Source organism: Glandiceps talaboti, chromosome 8, assembly GCF_964340395.1.
Source record: "Glandiceps talaboti chromosome 8, keGlaTala1.1, whole genome shotgun sequence".
NCBI classification, from domain to species: Eukaryota; Metazoa; Hemichordata; class Enteropneusta; family Spengelidae; genus Glandiceps; species Glandiceps talaboti.
Window position 1 is genome coordinate 6789366 of NC_135556.1, and position 19056 is coordinate 6808421.

A 19056-nucleotide genomic window follows, 5' to 3' on the forward strand; every position below is an offset into this window, starting at 1 on the left:
TTATTTCCGACATGCCTAGCCGCCTTGTTTCCATATAAATTTGTTAGCATACTAAAAGTGAATGGGGATATGATGAAATACCTGCCTTATAATTTAATGCATGTACGTACCTGCCATTATTAATCTTTATCCGGTGTGTGTCATATGTTTTAATACCCAACCAATGAAATGTAACATTATGTTTTTATAAAATGGCCTGATGGCATCGTGTGGCAATAAAGGCAAAAAAAAAAGAAAAAAAAGAGTGCATGTCTGTGCTTGTAATAAGGTACATATTGGTAATTTCATGACACGTTGGCAGTTGTGTATCCATTGAGCAAACCCCACCAGAAATTTCATGAAATATATCACAATTTCCCTGATCGTACGATGGTGACTCCAGAAGCACATATATAAGTAAAAATTATCGTTTATTGCTGAAATTTGACAATTTTCATAAAACAAATAGTTTCCTTCTTACTTTTATTGTCATTTCTAAGTCATTTCAACTTAAAGTATGACTATGAATTGAAAGCATAATTAACATGTACTCATACAATTACTTTTTTAATAATTTTTTTTATCTTTAATTTAATTTAATTTAAATAATTTTTTTTATCTTTAATTTAATTTAATTCAATTCAATTCAATTCAGTTCAATAACTTTATTATCCATATATAAATGTGGAAATTTGTCTTTAGGCTCAAAATACAATTTACAAAACAAATTACACAAGTACAGTAAAAATTCTGTGAGTTTAAAAGGGTCTTTTACAATGACTTTGAAATAGACACAGCTGTTGGAACGAACAATTTTTTGAAGAGGTTTTTCCTGATAAAAAGGCTTTCTGTAAGAGCATCTAGATGGGAGCTTATCAAAAGAGTCGTGTAAGGGATACATATGATATAATCATTGACAATTTTCTGAGCTTTCCTGTTAACTGTCGTATGATAGTGACATGCCAATGTAGTTTGACGATCTTCAATGATCTTAACATTTTTAAGGTGTTACAATGAGAGACAAAGTATTCAGTAAAGGTGGCCCATGTGTACATAAATATCAGATTTGAGTTCAGTCAATTGCAAGTGATGGTTATGTAGGTAGAATACAACAACTTACAAGACTTAGTATGTTTTACATATACTTTAATACATCAAAAGTTACCCCCAAACAAAAGTTACCCCAAATACACATCGACCCCCTTAACCTTTTACAAATGTAAAGATCTCATCATGGAAATATATTAAATAAACCAAAGATTTTTGTTCCAAAATTTCTCCTTGTAACCCAGTAGCATTCTGATATTGTGATTTAACGTGATTTAATGTGATTGTCATGGTGACAAATTAACCTTGGCAAGACAGGGAAAGCGTCAAAGTCTCAGATATTCTCTTGTGGTGTGTCATGTACTGGTCCTGTCTAATTTTTAATGTCCACAACAGTATACATATATTTGGCATCCTTTAGATAACTCACTAGGTGTGTCATGTACTGGACCAGTCTAATTTGTAATGTCCACAACAGTATACATATATTTGGCATCCTTTAGATAACTCACTCAGTGTGTCATGTACTGGTCCAGTCTAATTTTTAATGTCCACAACAGTATACATATATTTGGCATCCTTTAGATAACTCACTAGGTGTGTCATGTCAAATATTGCAATTAAAGGGGAACAAGCTGAGTTTGTGTGTTTTGAGGGCATACTTTAGTTTATGCTGTGAATTTCAAAGGTACTTGCAGTATAAACGATCCAGTGACATAATTGTTATAATGTGTAAAAAATGACGAGATAGCCTTGATAGATTATAGGTCAAAAGTTTTTTGTTTTTTTTGTACCAGCAATATTCTTACATTTCTATATATTATTAAACATTTTATTTGTTTTTCTACACATAGATGGAGAACAAAGCAGAATTTAGATTTTTCATTTCTTATGATGTATGCACAGAATAAAGGCACTTTTTATGTACAGGTAGGTAGGCTTCAGATCATTCTATACAAATGTTAGTTGTTGTTGCATACGTGCACGTGTGTGTGTGTGTGCGTGCATGTGTGCGTGCATGCATGCGTGCATGTGTGTGCGTGCATGTGTGCATGTGTGTTTTGCATGTGTGTGTGTGTGCATTTTGCCTGTGTGTGTGTGTGTGTGTGTGTGTGTGTGTGTGTGTGTGTGTGTGTGTGTGTGTGTGTGTGTGTGTGCGCGCGTGCGTATGTGTGTGTGTGTGTGTGTGTGTGTGTCCTGCAAAGATTGAAGCTTACGTGCATTGCAGTACAATATGTCACGATCCATCTGGGATAACACTGAACAGGAATAAATCAACAAATACACAGATACAGCCTCAATTTTTACTTGCAAATTTTGAATAAAAATCTACCAACTACCCACCAATGTACGATGGGACATATTTTTTACTTCAACGTGTTGTTATGTTTAACTCATATTAAGCTACATAAGCTAAGAAGATATTATTTGCATATTAAAATGACAACCATGCCAGTAAATCATCTCCCAAACTTGCCAATAGAGGGCAGTCTGACTAACTAAAAAAATGTCAACTCTATTGCATATTACCACAAACAATCTGTTTATTGATATGGATGATTTCATCTTTTGTCTTTCAGCTTGAAGATGATATAATAGCCAAACCAGGCTACATTACTACAATGAAAAATTTTGCAATGCAGCAAAAACAAGATGAATGGGTGATTTTGGAGTTTTCATCGTTGGGTTTTATAGGTAAAGAACTCACTATATTATGTGTGTGCTGACAGTATGTTCAAGTTTCGTCCCCCCCCCCCCCTCTCTCTCTCTCTCCTCTCTCTCTCTCTCTTTCTCTCTCTCCTCTCTCCTCTCTCTCTCCTCTCTCTCTCTCTCTCACTCAATCAATCAATCAATCAAAATATCTATTGTTTGCCTGTAGCTCTGTTTATTTCCATTTCTGATAAAGTCTGATGAATATTAGCCATAGTGATCAGCTGACCTGTACAATTCTTTATAAAATTTCATGACCAGCAATGAGTGTACTGTACTTATCATAAATATATTGTCCATTGAAAGCATATCAGTGAACCTGATCCAAAACATACACATCATTGTCCATGTTTTCCAAAATGTATCTGTATGAAATACAGTGTATTGTACAAGTGTACCAAATTTCCTATAATACTGATCATAACACCGTTTTATCTTACAGGAAAATTATTTAAAGCCAGTGATTTAAACTTAGTAGTTGAGTTTTTTCTAATGTTTCACAAAGATAAACCTATAGATTGGTTATTGGATCATATACTTTGGGTTAAAGTATGCCATCCTGAAAAAGATAACGTAAGTACCCAAAATACTCCAAGTCGTGAAATGTATCGACCAAGGGATATGTATACAAAGCAAATTTCACAATATCGTTCAACTTTTCTGTTCGATACAACCACGCAGAAACCAATAAGAAACTAGACATGCTATACTTTAAGATAGCAAGATTGAATGAGTGCAGGTTGTTACTACATTTTGTCTGAGTGAAATGAACTACACATGCCATCATATAGACATCAATAAAAAAAATATTGGCACCCGAATGTCTGTATGGAGTTGCAATACATTTAAATGGTTTATTTCATTTAGACAAAATGTAGCAAAACATGCAATCTTGCTATTGAAATGAGGCATATGCAGTTTTTTGTTGCTTTCTGCGTTGTTGTATAAAACAGAAAAGCTGCACAGTATTGTGAAATTCACTGTAGATATTACTTTTTTTGTGAAATATGTCATAGAGTGAATGTTGTGTGATAGTTAATTGATGACTGGATTACTTAGGATAAATACAGGTTTGTCAAAGGATACCTGTACAAGTAATGTACATGTAGATTAAGTTGTACATTCAGAAAAGTAATACAAGAATTGTGGCTGTTACATGATATTACTCTTGTAATTGAGGCATTGATTTACTAAGATGGACGTCGGACACTAACTGAAACTATTGTCACAAGATGATGATACAACAGTGATAATCTATTGAATGGACATTAGCTTAATTATAGTCTGATTACAGTATCAAGGTAGGGCCCTGTTTTTGATAAACATATATTTCCTTTGCTATAATAACAGAACCCCAAAGACACAATAGTGCCAGTATGTGAACTCAATGTACTTGCACTCATGCTTGCGGCATTTTTTGCTGCACTTCCACTCATTATGTTAGTAGTGAATGTATGGCTGCAAACATGAGTGCAAATACCTGGAGTATGCAATGCTGGCATTCCCGCAACATGGGCTCCTGTCATGATATCCCAAGTGCTGTCGTGTTGTTGTTTTTATAGAAACATTGTGCAAGAGAGAAAAGTAATCTGAGAATACGATATAAACCGTCACTATTTCAACATATTGGTATGCATTCCTCTTTACCAGGCAAAGTTCAGAAACTTAAGGTAAGTGTTTCTTTATTGCTACTGGTGGGTGGTGGTGGTGGTGGTGGTGGGGTGGGGGGGTTATTATTTTGATGGGAAAATGACAGAATGTTAACAGAAAACATGAAGATAGAAAAACCAACCATTGACGACAAGCAGATGTTTGTTGTGTTTTTGATTTACCGTACAGTGATCTGTTTGTGTAGTTATGTGTAAATCTGTGAATTGAAGGGCTTGGTGTGTAGAATTCTTCTGTGTGGTATCGCATTTTGGAAAGGATTTCTCTATTTTCAACCTTTTTATTACTTCAGATAGCTGCATATACCAGATATACGATAATCATCATGAGCTTTTGATGACTTCCCTGTGTGTGTGTGTGTGTGTGTGTGTGTGTGTGTGTGTGTGTGTGTGTGTGTGTGTATGTGTGTGTGTGTGTGTGTGTGTGTGTGTTTATTGTGTAATTGTCTGTGTGTATAAACTACTGTACGAATAGTGGTCAAAAGAGGGAGACAAAGTTTTATAATATACTTGCCTTTGTCATCACTTATATGGGTATGACTTGATAGATCTGGCACTGGCACAAAAAAGAACAAACAACAATAAACATAAGAGCTAAATAAAGAAGTTACGCTTAGTTCATGTCATTGAATTTTAATCAAATTGAGTCCTTGCATGCCTTGTTTGTCATAGCTGTATGGAGTCATGATTGTCAAATGGTTAGAGTGGCTTGGAATGTGCAAGTTGTCAGTTGGTCTTGCCGATTTCTGAATGACTAAAGTCCTTTGGCAAGATTGTACCCAAATCTGTTAGTCATCCAAGCCTTTCAATGTGGGACCTGGTAGGATAGAAGTTGTTACGTGAATGTGTTAATCCTGTGTTTTTTGAACAGCTGGAATGGATTGTATGCTCCTCATCATGAGGAGTCGAAGAAAAATATAGGTTTGTTGGTGGTTGAGTGGTTAAACCACTTGCCTCTTATCACTGCGGTTTGGGTTCGAACCCATTCAGGGTTTGATTAAATTTACCATGCTGTAAGTAAGAAGAGTGTCGTTCAGTTTGACTCTACCGAACAACACAGGTTTTCCCCGGGTACTCTGGTTTCCTCCTGCATTAACACTGAACCCATGAGGGGTGGCCCTCACTGGACTTCTTGGGAGACAAGTGTTTATATACTTAAAGAACTATCCAGTATAAATAAAGATTATTATTAAAGGGTCGTTGTGCTGTTATAGGTCTATGCTAGGAATAATTATTGTGAAACAATGTGGGCAAGTGCTCTTTAAATTCTACTGTAACATTATTATTATTATGTACATGTGTGGAAAAGACTTCAGCAAATAGTTTTGATTGTGCTGTTTTCTCCGGTTTCACTGTGCATTAGATTGATTGTATCGACTTGTTTTGTCACTGACCAATGGGCAGTTAGGAGGCTTCTATAAAAGTGTCCTCCTTGCACAGCGCAAACCTTGTCTTTCATTGTCTGATGAATAGTAAACATGTTTTAAGGTTGCAAGGTCAAGTCCATTGGAGTATGGGTAGTAAATGTGATCTAACTAGTGAGAGATGTTGTACAGTTTGTGTTACAAAAATTTGGTACATTGACAGTAAACTTTATATGTGATGCTTGCAGCTGTAAAGTTACAACTGTTTAATGTTCAGTCTGTGTAGATAGAGTAAGCTGTTGTTGTTGTTGTTGTTGTTGTTGTTGTTGTTGTTGTTGTTGTTGTTGTTGTTGTGGCCGGCTTCAGACTTGATGGTAAATGGATATATGTGATGTATTGCAAACAGAATTGAAAAAAAATGAAACTGTACAGTGTAATGGTAGTCTTGTACATATTGTAAACACATGTACTTTGAACCAAACCAAAGCTATGCAAAATTTTAAAGGCCAATAACTCAATCCAAGGATCATGCATTAGCGTTACCTTCTGATTGGCACCATGAGGATAAGATAGGATTATTTTTTCATTGAGAAGTAATATTTTCTATATCTCCACCAGACAAGAGTTTTATCACCTAATTTTATTCCTAATCCCCTTGCATCTCTATAACACCCAGCCAACTTATCATGCTGTTATATTTACAAAAGCCATCTCAGCTTAGTTCAGATGCAATCATCCTACCCCTACCCCCCCCCCCACCATCCTCAGTGCTAATGTTATCTCTCCCCTCCCCGTGCCCTATCCACCTAATGTTATCTTTTATTGAACCAGATTACCCATTAAAGCTAACATGGCTGTATTTCATGACCCCCACTTCCCCCCCCCCCTCCCCCCCCCCCATGTATATCATTCCCTCTCAGGTTTTAATAGTAGATAATCATTTTATCCACACACATATATTTCTAACCTGTCCAAGTTATATTAACCATTTTCCCACGCAACCTAACAAGCATAGATGCTGTACCTTACTATCTTACTGTTTACAGTGATAAAGACTTTTTTATTTTATGTTGTATTTTTCTATCGCTGCTGGAAATATCCCATCCTGACCGTCTAAATCAGGACAAAGATTTCTTTGTAAGCTTTTTATTGTTTTATTTTATTGTTTTGCGTCATTTTGCTGTTATCGGTGTCAAACATGTATATAGAAATTAATTCACTTTGTGAGTAACTGCACTGTGGTGAAACACTTCTCAGACACCATATACCTCAATACAATCTTGATTTTTTGGTATTGTGCGATAACTGAATGTAAAAGAAGAATGCGCCTCGGGGACTCATTTGTGTAAAATTCACATTAGCTTGAATCACCCAAAACTTTGTCATATGAAAACTTGTTCCTGGTCTGCAAATTTGTGCTCTTCACAATTTCATTTTCAAGGTAATCTAATATTTTCTCAGACAGTTATAACAGTGCTTGGCAGCCATTTTGAATTATAAAATGGATAGATTTTTAGAATATTTTTGGGGTTTTTTCAAACAGAAAAAAGAAATACACAGTGACACTCAGTGATTTCTCATTCTTGCTCTTAATTTGAACTCAGAATTGGTCAAAGTTTTCTTCAAATATTAGCAAAATGTTTATGACTTGTATTTCTGAGGCGCATATACTATGTTAAAAAATATATCTTGTTTGTTAAAAGTTAATGTTGTTTTTTCTAGATGTGTAGTTTTCAACTGTTAAGCCAAGTGTTCACAATTCACATCTATATGTGCACTTAACCAGTTTGTCCAAGTATATTGGCAGGAACTAAAACATAATTTTCACCATTAACTTGGAATTGAGTGAACCAGCACAGTCCATATGCAATATTAAAGGGGAGGGTATTTTCATAAACTTTGGATTCTGGAGAGTCATTTTATGATTTCACATCACATAATGTTTGCTCAGTTTCCAAGAAACGCCAAATCAAAACTTTTTCATCTCTATTTTTCTTTCACTGATAGTGATACACCATGGCATCATGGTACTTAGCATTCATGAATATTCATTAGATGCACACTGAATATTCATGATTATTTATCTGAAGGAAGTAAGCTCTTAGGAGTCATGAATATTCAGTGTGCATCAAATGAAAAATCATGTCTGCTAAGACCCATGATGCAATGGTGTATTAGTGAAAGAACAATAGAGGTGAAAAAAAAGTTTTAAATTGATGTTTCCTGGCAACCGAGCAAAACATTTGATGTGAAATCAGAAAATGACTCCCCAAAACCCAAAGTTTATGAAAATACCTGTATTTCCAGAAGTTGCGTTCCCCTGTAACTCTTTAGTGTAAACCATTGAAACCCAAAATGATTACATTGAAGTGAAGTATGTACTCTGTGAGTGCAATAACTAAATGCAAAAAAGTGAATCAGAATTTTTTGACAAGTGACTATACTTGGACAAATCCAAATCTGCACCTGCTAAATGTAAATACTTCTTGTACTTGTAAGAAGTCTCCTAAGTTCTTATCAGAAACTCAAATAAGAAGCCATGCAATTCCTGATTTGAGATTCAGTTATCTCATCTGAATAAACACTTCACATCTCAGCCATTGTAATAATTGTTGGTCTAATTTGCAAAGTTTGATATTGTCGAAGAGTATTTGTCATTTTGTAAGTCTAGTGTCGTGGCTGTTTCCAAAATATAAGTTTACAGATGTTAATCTCCATGTTATAAATGCTTGTGTTTGGGACACAAACTTCTGGTCAAAGTGTTTAGCTTTTGACAGTTTTATGCATTTATTAACTCCAAAAACAGAACACTTCAAATGATGCATCAATTTGAAGTCTGTGTTTCAACACCATATACATACAAGTGTAACATTGTGTAAAGTGTTGAAGACGTTGGTATCTGAAAATATTGATTGCTTAGACTGTCTGCTCTGTCAAAATCTGATTTGATGCATCATTCGATGTGTTTCATTTTCAGAGTAAATTGTTGTATTGAATCCTCAAAGTGTAAAACATTTTTGAACGGAAACTTGTGTGACTCAAAACACCATTTTTTTTGTCAAAAATGTAAAACTATCATTTGAGAGTTTATGCAACAATTTCCTCTAAAACAGAACATATCAATGAATGCATAAATCTGAAAAAAAATTGAACAAGTCAACTGTTTCAGAGTAAATCGTTACACGAATCCTCAAATGTTAAGCACTTTCGGTCAGAAGTTTGTATGTCGCAAACATCCACCTGCTGCTGCACATTTATGATAAAAAAAGAGCAGTGTAAATATTTGATAACAAAACCATGAAGAAAAAATCTAGAAATACACCACTACAGCGTAATGCACCAAAGTGCCTGTCATATTTTCAAATCTTTACCAAAATTTTTTTTTTGAAAAAGTGAAATTTTTGGACTCTATTGATATTACATATTTTTTTATGTCAACAGAAAGGAAATAGAGGGCGTCACGTGGTAAGACGAAAACTAAAACACAAACAGTATATAAAAAAATATTTCAAGCCTTGTTTTTTATCTTCTACTAATATCTTAGCATATTTTGGTTCTTTCTTCCCACTTTTACACTGTTTGATAATTTTTTTTAGTTTGATTCTTGATAAATTCATCCCATACTTCACACCAGTGTGTTTCTTTTGGTTTTTCTCATAGTTTGTTAACAAAGCTAGCATTTTGTGTTGTATTTTGTTTGTGGCTGTCAGCATTTTCATTAAAACAACTCTGTGTTGCTTTGATTCTGATTGTTGATAACACCATCACTTCATTAACTTTTTGCTTTCATTTCCATAGCAACACCGCAAGTGCGTGAATTGGCATACCTGATTTCTTTTAATACAGCTTTTAGCACACCTGAATTGAGGTTTATCAGTGGCATTGGCCTAGTAAAGTGTGTGTGTGTGTGTGTGTGTGTGTGTGTGTGTGTGTGTGTGTGTGTGTGTGTGTGTGTGTGTGTACATGTGTGCAAATGTACATTTATGTATGTGTATGTGTTTGTGTTACATTTGTATGTGTGTGCACATATGTACATGTCTATACATGTGTATGTATGTATGTATGTATGTATGTATGTGTGTGTGTATGTATGTATGTATGTATGTATGTATGTATGTATGTATGTGTGTTTGTGCATGCATGTGTGTGTGTGTGTGTGTGTGTGTGTGTGTGTGTGTAGTACAGATAGTACAGATGTCATAAATGGATGTATGAATGCCTTGGTTTGTCTGCTATCAGTGGTAAGGATTTTCTTCACGTGTTTGTAAAATTCTGAGAGGCCATGGAAATAAGTGTAGTTTATGCAATTTTGGTAATTATGTTAACAATAAAATGTAGCAGGGTTGTCAGTTCTGGTTTTCACAAGATGTAGTTGTCCTAAAACCACAAATGTTGTCACTGACTGTAACAAAGAAATATTTAATCATTTAAGTGAATCAGGCTGACTTGTACTGGTACCAATGTAGAGTTTATGTTAAACATGTATCTGAAAGCACAGATTCCAGTTACAGTGCACCAACTCAAGGAAAATATCCACGTCATAACATAGGCAGCATAGTAGTGCGCCCTCTAGCGTTCATAACTTGTGTCATTTCGTTTTTGACATGCAATCTCTACAGATGAAATGAAACCTACTTTGCTAATAATATCATGTTTTTCTTTCACCTTTCACCTTTCCCGTTATATCCAGCCATCCCTTTTGGTAAGAAATCACCTTTCAAAGTGTGTTCAAAGTGAAATCAGAACTGAAATCTACTTCATAACTATCAAAGAGAAACATGGACATGTGAATCAAGTCATCTTTTGTTGTGCAACAAATGATTGGAATTGGCCAAGTTTCTGTATAAATTTTGTTTTGGTAACACTTTTGTTGTCAAGCACATACTACCACCACACTGACTTCATGGCTAGTTCTGTTGAATGGTCTACTATAGTCTGTTATTTATATCCGGTGTTTTGAAGGTTGGCAGATGTTTTAGTATCAATCATTCTATATCATTAGCCCCAAACTGTCACAGCCCAGTGGAGCTATACATTGTTATCTCTGATGTTATGGGCTATGTAGATTGACAGCTATCTGCAGGACTGTATTTTATACACCAGTTAACAGAAGATTGGTGTGGGGGCTTTGTCTTTTAATGTAGAAGACTTGTTATTGTTGTACTGCTATGTTTAGTTGAATATTTCTTTGATCATGTGACCAGTACACTCAGCATCCCAACTACCGGTACTTCAGATCATCAGTTTTCAGAAAATTTTGATATAAATATTGAAATGTTACTGTTCAGTATTATTCTACAATAAACCCACTTTTCCTTCTCAAGGCACAAACATCAATTTTGCATGTTTAATTGAGGGCAAAGTGACACGGCGTATCTTACAGTCTAATGTTCAGTCTGTCACGAGTAACATATATTGGCCCACATACTCCAAATGAATTGGTCGGGAGAACTTTGGTTTTGAATAAGAATGGATTTAGAATTGATCACAAAGCTGTGTATTTACCAGTACTGTGGTACGCATGACACATTAAGACACAAGAAGAGTGTGGTGTAACAGTTCATAGAACATTCCACTGTTACAATAGGGGTGTAAAGAGCTGTTGATGTCTCTAGATGCTACTACAGAACACTCCATATTTGGGCATGAAGAGAGCGACCAAGTGTCTACACATCAAAATACTAAATGTTTATATTACAAACATACATTACAGAGGGGAGGCAAGCCAAAAATGCCCTTTTATTGTCTATTAAACATTTGTCAAATTTACCGCCTTTTTTGTGTATTTTTTTGTTCCCCTTCAGGATAAAGATTTTGGAAAGCAGCCATTGCACAGAGGTCATGAAAATCCACCTGCTGAGGTGTCAACTACCATCAAAATTTACATGAAATATACACTAGAAAAGTCCTACAGAGGGCAGGATTTCTTCTGGGGCATTATGCCAAAGGCTGGTGATGAGATTCTGATCAAATTTACCCAGCCAATCATTATAGACAAGTAAGTGCATGTATCGATACAGGTATATGTTACAGTTATAGAGTAGCTGCTTCATGGCAAAAGTGTGAATTTAAGGATAGATTGCACCTTGGAGAGAAATTTTCTTGAAAATCAAAGTTTTTCTATTCTCCAAAATTTCCCATGTGAAAGCTTGTTTCAGGTCCCTTAGAAATTTTTAAAAGAAATTTTGGGGTTCATCAGCTTGGTTGAAATGGATAATATTTCATTTTCCACATAGAGTTGGTGGCCATATTGGATTTGGTGGCCATAGTGGATTCTAAAATGGGTTAATTTTGATATCCTGTTGACCTCTGTTTCAAATATTTACAGTGATGCCCTGAGTGTTTTCCTTGATTGTAATTGAGATCAGGTCGATATTTTGTTGAACAAAATAACAGCAAAAGTGTAAAACTTATAATTCTGCAGCTCATACTAGGTTAGAAATAGCAACTCTGTCAAAGTGCAGACTGACTGTCTAATATCCTAAAAGCTGTTTTTCACACCCAGTCTTTAATCCAAATCTGACATTGGCCTTTAATTAAATAATAACACATGTCAGCGAGGGCAATATCACAATTTAGTGCCTGTACAAGGGTTGGCACTCTTTACCAAGACTTTGATTATGCCCAAGCCGAAGGCAATGGCATCATCAAAATTTTGGTAAAGAGTGCCAGCCCGAGGGCGGGCATTAAATTGTGATATTGCATGAGCGCATGTGTTATTAATTTTATTACACCATCCACTCATCATTCGTCCAATCATTCACTTAGCTACTCTTCATTCTTCATCATTCGTCATCAATAGAAAAGTTTCTCTTTCAAGGTGTATTTCCAAATTGTACTTGCAGTTAACCATCGAATACCGACATGGCATGCATTATTTGTAGGAGCTCGAGTGCCCCACAGCTAATCAGTAATTGTATTTATTCAGATTTCTACAAGAAATAAGCTTGTGTGACTTACTGTAGTTAGTTTGCCATCTCGAGCACGTAAAACTGGAAATCATGTGCAGAATAGATGTGCAATGGTCAAAATAAGTCCAGTAGGAAATAGTGCCGGGCAATAGTCTGTGCACACGGGGGCAATGTCACCATGCCGACAATAGTCTATTTAAAGTAGGTCATGTGATTCGACAGCTTGTGTAAGAAGGTTGAGGTGTAATAACGGTGAATATCATACCTTTCTGTACTCAGGAACAGTTGTCCTTAGTACATGTTTTCAAAAGGTCTGAGTAGCCATTTGTGGGGTTTTCTGTTATTATTTATCTTATATGTGCATTGTTTTCTACCCCAGGTACAGATTTACAAGTGGAAATACAGAGCATCCTGGAGATATTTTTAGTAACACAACTGTGGAAGTTTTACCGCATCAGCTAGAACAGAAACAAGAAGGTGTGTTAGAAACTCACTCCAAGACTAACGCATCGTACAGAAGAACTGAAGATGGGTTTTACCAAGTTGGTGAGTTTTGTGTACATTGTATGTAGTGTATGAATTTGTTTCAAAACCAATTGTAATCAGTCACTGATGGGTTTACCAACTCAGTAAGTTTGTGTATGTGCTGTGAGAATGTGTTTCAAAACTAACATGTAATCAGTCACTGATGGGGTTTACCATGTTGGAAAAATTTGTGTCTGCATGACTGTTATACAAAGTGTGTGTTTCAAAACTAGTCTCTATTCAACGGTGGGTTTTACCAAGTCAGTACATTCTGAGTATGTGCGGTATGTGTTTCAGAACTAGCCTGTATTCACAATGGGTTTTACCAAGTTGGTAAAAGTGTGTATGTGTTTCAAAACTACCCTGGTATACACCTAATGTGGGTTTTGTGATGTTGGTAAATTTTGAGTCTACATTGTGCTGTGTATGTTTCAAAACTTCCTGTGTACACGTCGTGCTGTGTATGTTTCAAAACTTTCCTGTGTACACGATATTCATCATTCATATTTAGATTTCAACAGTTCCGATATTTTAATGAGTATGATATCACCATTTATCTGATACTCATTTCCTTTGTTTAATACAACAAGTGATTTACTAATGTTCAGTCTGGTACAATCCTGTTGTAACATGAGGATGAAACAGACATTAATTGCTCTATTTACCATAATTTATGTTGCCATTTGCATCATTTGATATTGTGCTCAGAACGATTTAGTCACCTAATGAGTGTATTAATAGATAAAAATAACTATGAGGGTAACTGAAGCAAATCAAGTCATCTAATTCATCAATTTTTTCAGATTATATGAAATTGGTAAAGAATATCAATACATCTACATAAGTTACTGTACATGTATTTATTTTTGCCATGAAAAATTTGACAGAATGGTAATTTAGGACATGTAAGACACACTCGGATTTTGTGGGCAGCGCAATGGGAAAGTGGGCACTATCTGTAAATAACTCATTCTGTCTGCCAGCCACATTCAGTTCAACTGTTGATGACACTTTTCACAACAGTTGAATATAGAAAAATACGGGGACAAATTTTAAAGTATGTGATCAGGACTTATTTTCACGGAAAAAGCTTTTTTGCACATATTCAGCGAAAATAAATCCAGTGCCAAAAATAGTGTTGTCTTTCAAATCACTTTTCTTTGTTAGATGGGAGAATTTACTGACGGTAGTGCTGGTACATAGAAAGTTGATGTAGTCGTATCTAATCACTGTTTGATGTTTTGATATAACAGGTGAATTCATTGATGGTAAAGCCGGTGCAAATATTGATACATCATTGCGAGAAATAGATAAAATGAGGATACGAGTCTTAACAGATGCCAAATCATGGGTTATACTAAGTGAGGTGAGTCTGTTGTATTTTGTCTACAGTTACCTTAACAGCTTAGATGATTGTGAGTTGTTTTAGCGAGCAAACACTAATGTAGATGACAGAAACCATTTGTACTCATAAATTGAGGATACAGTCAGGGGACAACCATCCCCGAGTAGTACATACAAAACCCTCTGTGAATACAGAATATGTAACACCGTATGGAGAGGTGATGTGCGATGAATCCTGGAAGTAGCAACAGTTCCAGAAGCCTGTTCACTACAGTGTTTAGATACATTGTTAGCTGGTCATAGCCTGTTCACTGCACTGTTGAGATACATTGTTAGCTGGTCATAGCCTGTTCACTGCACTGTTAAGATACTTTGTTAGCTGGTCATGGCCTGTTCACTGCTCTGTTGAGATATACTGTTAGCTTGTCATAGCCTGTTCACTGCACTGTTGAGATACATTGTTAGCTGGTCATAGCCAGTTCACTGCACTGTTGAGATACAGTTAGGGTGTCGTACCTCCTAGCCCTTGTATCAACAGGTGCAACGAACTAACAATGTATCTCAACTGCACAGTGAAGAGGCTACAACTCCAGGAACATAATAGAGTAAGCATAACCCTGCACATTGACTGACTGGCTGAGTGACTCTATTTTTGTTTTACTTTACAGATACATATTGTAGCTGGTAAAAGGTGACCATTATTTGGTGCCAACAGTGTCATTACATCCCTGTATCTTCTCCTTATTCTATTAGTCTTTGTCTGTGTGTTCTATGTCCTTGTTATCCAATGTTATACTTAGCAGGGTATTCTTAGAATGAACTGTCAACTCTGCAGTGTGTTAATCAAGCTTGTTTTCTGGTGCAATTATAAAAAAAAACTTAGTGTTGCTGTGATTTTGTTGTTGTTGTGTCTTGCATTATCCAGTCAAACTGGACAACGTTCAGCTCAAATTTAGAAATCTTGGCATTTATATGTCTCTCAGACATGTCTGTTCCTGTAAGAACTATGCTGCCGTGAGTCAATGCTTTCAGTGAATGCAGTTGCACTATGAACATTACTAATTTGCCGTAGGCAGTGTTTTAACTTGAGTTTGTGAACCCCGGGTCTCTGATATTCAGAAATTGTGTAAAATTTGCATTGTTTTTGTAAATGTTATGGTATAAAATAGATGGGGAAATAATTTGTAAAATGACAGGAGACTGTCTTACTCTCAACAAAACACTGCTTATGTGACTATTATACCTTTAGTTTTGACAAGCTAACATAGATACAAATTTATAAAACCTATAATTGTGGTGTGTAGTAGGTAAATGAAATCAAGACATCGCAAGTTCCTGAAAATGTAAATGGAGTCACGATGGGCGAATGGTTAAAGTGGCTGGCTTTGAATCTGCAGATGCAGGTTCAAGCCCCATCGCTGCCATTTGTTACTGAGTGACTAAAGTCCTTGGTTAAGATTTGAACCACGATTGTGTCGCAGTCGACCCAGCTGTATAATTGGGGACCTGGTAGGATAGATGTCGCAATGTGAATGCTTTAGTGCCTGTGTGCTTATAGAGGCTGCAATGGATTGTTTTGCTCCCCTGGGAGTTGAGGAAGTATAAAGGGCTGTTGTGTCACTGTAGATCCGTGCCAAGGTTAGTAATTGTAAAGCGCTTCAATTGAGCACAGTGTGGGAAAGCACTATATAAAAAGACAGCATTATTACAATATAAATTGGATATCCAGACAAATGAAAAGCTGCACAGGTCTTGCAATTGACTGAAAATCCTACGGTGAGTGCAATCATATCAGTGTCCATTGATAAATTAACATCAACATGCCACAATAATGGTTTTACTTTATTTTCTATCTTAGCTTGTCAAACATGTTCTTACGAAAGTTGTAAGACCGGGTTGTGTTTATGTAAAGTAACAAGTGTATATCTACCAGTTAATAATGAACTTACTAGGAGTAAGTGGGTGGAGTGTAAACATGCATGGCAGCACTGTCCTTTGTGGAAAAGGCATGTCTGAGATTTGGTGTATGTTGATGAGGAGCCAATCAAATTTGATATGTGCTCAAAAGGAGACAATCAGATTTTGTATGTGTTCTTAAGGAGCCAATCAGATTTGATATGTTTTCAAAAGGAGCCAATCAAATTTGGTATGTGTTCAAAAGGTGCCAATCAGATTTGATATGTGTTCAAAAGGAGCCAATCAGATTTGATATGTGTTCAAAAGGAGCCAATCAGATTTGATATGTGTTCAAAAGGAGCCAATCAAATTTGGTATGTGTTGACAAGGAGCCAATCAGATTTACTTCACTTTAGATTCATCTTTCAGTGCCTTGAATATTTTGTATGTTATCTTTGGGTCAGGTTTTTTTTTTTGTCAATAATATTGAAAAGATTAGAACAAAATCTCAATATGAAATGTATTTACAATAAATCATTGATTTGGGTTTATATGTTACGTGTTATGCAGCAGGAAAGGGTAGCTTTTTGTGTGTTACAAGGGTTCTTTTGTTGTTGTAAGCTGTAGGAAAAATCTTAGTTTGTCATTTTCTGTGTCTTTTAATGCAATAGGGTTATATATGTATATACGTTGGATTACTGTATTACAATTCCCCCCCCCCCACCCCTCATTCCCCCTACCCCACCCCACCTACCACCTCCCCCCACTCCAGATCATTTGCCAATTAATGGCACCACATCACTGTTGGCACACCATTGTCATATGGACCTTCACAATCCGAAACATTGGATTTTAAAAAACAAGGGTAGCGTTAACCATTTGGTCCAAGATAACATTTTGACTTACCATAATAGTACCAATTTAAAAGGAAGTGATTTTTACCACGGTTTGGATGGTATGCATTAGGCTCAACACTAGGGCAGATTAACCCTTTGAGCTCATCATTTTTCTATATTGACGTCAGCAGAACTATACCCTAAGAATGGGGTATTAATAGGCTCTACAGCCTGCAATGAAAACCTTGGATCAGAAAATCAATTATTCAGTTTTAAAATAATTGAATTTATATGTGATGAGCTACAAAATGAATGATTGCATCGTATCTTGAATGTGACTTTTTACAATGATATTGTAGTGTACAACAGAGGCTTGTGGGTAAATAGTGCCAATAAATCAAGTCATTCTTACTTATCTTTGACCAAAAAGCAAGCAAAGCGTTTCAGAAACTATGGCTGCAAATGACATAGGAGCACTATTTTTTAATTTTGAATGAATGAATGAGTGAGTGAATGAATGAATTTTGATTGAAATTTAGAATGTCAAAAGATTGTAGGTTTGATGATGTTTCAAGCTATTCTGTTGGATAAATTCAAGCTATGCTGTTGGATAAATTCAAGCTATTCTGTTACAATAATTCTAGCTATTCTGTCGCATAAATTCCCGCTATTCTACCACATAAATTCTAGCTATTCTGTTTGATAAATTCTAGCTATTCTTTTCAGTAAATTCCACTTATTTGACATCAAGTCCAACTATTTTGTCACATTATTATTAAAGTTCGACCATTTTGTCACACAGTTTTACCATAGTTGAGTAGACTTTCACATTTAATATTGTATGTTTGATAACTATATGATCAGCCTATTTCACAGTCCTATTTATCAAAATTTAAATACGTGTTTTGTAAATATCACTGCAACTTTATATCTAAAACCTTTCTTGATGATAGGTTTTAAATTTTGATGATAGTAGATTTACCCACAATGTATGGTGAAAACAATATCTGTTATTAACCTCAAAAAGAATGAACTATACATCTGCTAGAATTTATAAATGTTTATTTCTGATTATCTACTATCATAGCCTGTAAGATACGTCGTGATAGGGCGCCCTCACACATCGGTCAACCCCGGCTGGTAAGAGGCAGAGCGAAACGATGTGTCTTACAGTCTACTACTATCATAGCACACTATCATGTGTTGTGTTGTTTGTTTCATCCACCATTCAGTGTTTGAGATGTAGCCTAAATTTCATTGGTTGATTTTGGCTGTGTCCTCTCAAAACACTCGTGCTACGAGCTACGTGCTACGACCTACATTGATAAGTTTAGTCCATCATGAAATATTTCCCTTCGTGGTTGACTTATCCTGCCTACTGATGGAGATTACATCACAAAGCTCCACTCTCCATGTTTATGCAAATCAGTTGGTGACACCTCTGACATCATCTGACACAGTCGGTAGATTTAAAACCCAGTATGAATTTGCAACCAATTTTCTTTGTTAAAGTCAATGATTGAATTCAAATCAAAGTGAGTGTGAAGAGGACATAACTGAAATCAACCAAGCAAAGTGTCTACAAGGCTATTAGAGAGGCGACATTATATATTTTTATGACAAGTTTGATGAACCGGTAAATGGATGATGGATGTTCAACCAGTATTAATGTATATAATTCTTCAACATAGGTCACTCGGTAGGAATGAGCCTTTTATTTCTGTTTATAGAGACAATTATTGTACTGGGCTAACTTTAAAAATGAAAGATTTTAAAA

At 35.7% G+C, this 19056-nt stretch overlaps 1 protein-coding gene across 1 annotated transcript in view; it reads left to right on the forward strand.

The window, feature by feature from the left end:
• LOC144438777 (alpha-1,3-mannosyl-glycoprotein 4-beta-N-acetylglucosaminyltransferase A-like) overlaps positions 1-18009 on the forward strand; it is a 60717-nt gene extending 42708 nt beyond the window's left edge. The window contains exons 7-14 of the mRNA XM_078127943.1: positions 1881-1956; positions 2607-2721; positions 3179-3309; positions 4299-4406; positions 11572-11765; positions 13058-13224; positions 14457-14569; positions 15216-18009. Of these exons, the coding sequence (XP_077984069.1) occupies positions 1881-1956; positions 2607-2721; positions 3179-3309; positions 4299-4406; positions 11572-11765; positions 13058-13224; positions 14457-14569; positions 15216-15242 (931 nt within the window). The 3' untranslated portion in view covers positions 15243-18009. The remainder of the gene's footprint in view (positions 1-1880; positions 1957-2606; positions 2722-3178; positions 3310-4298; positions 4407-11571; positions 11766-13057; positions 13225-14456; positions 14570-15215) is intronic.
• The last annotated feature ends 1047 nt before the right edge of the window (positions 18010-19056 follow it).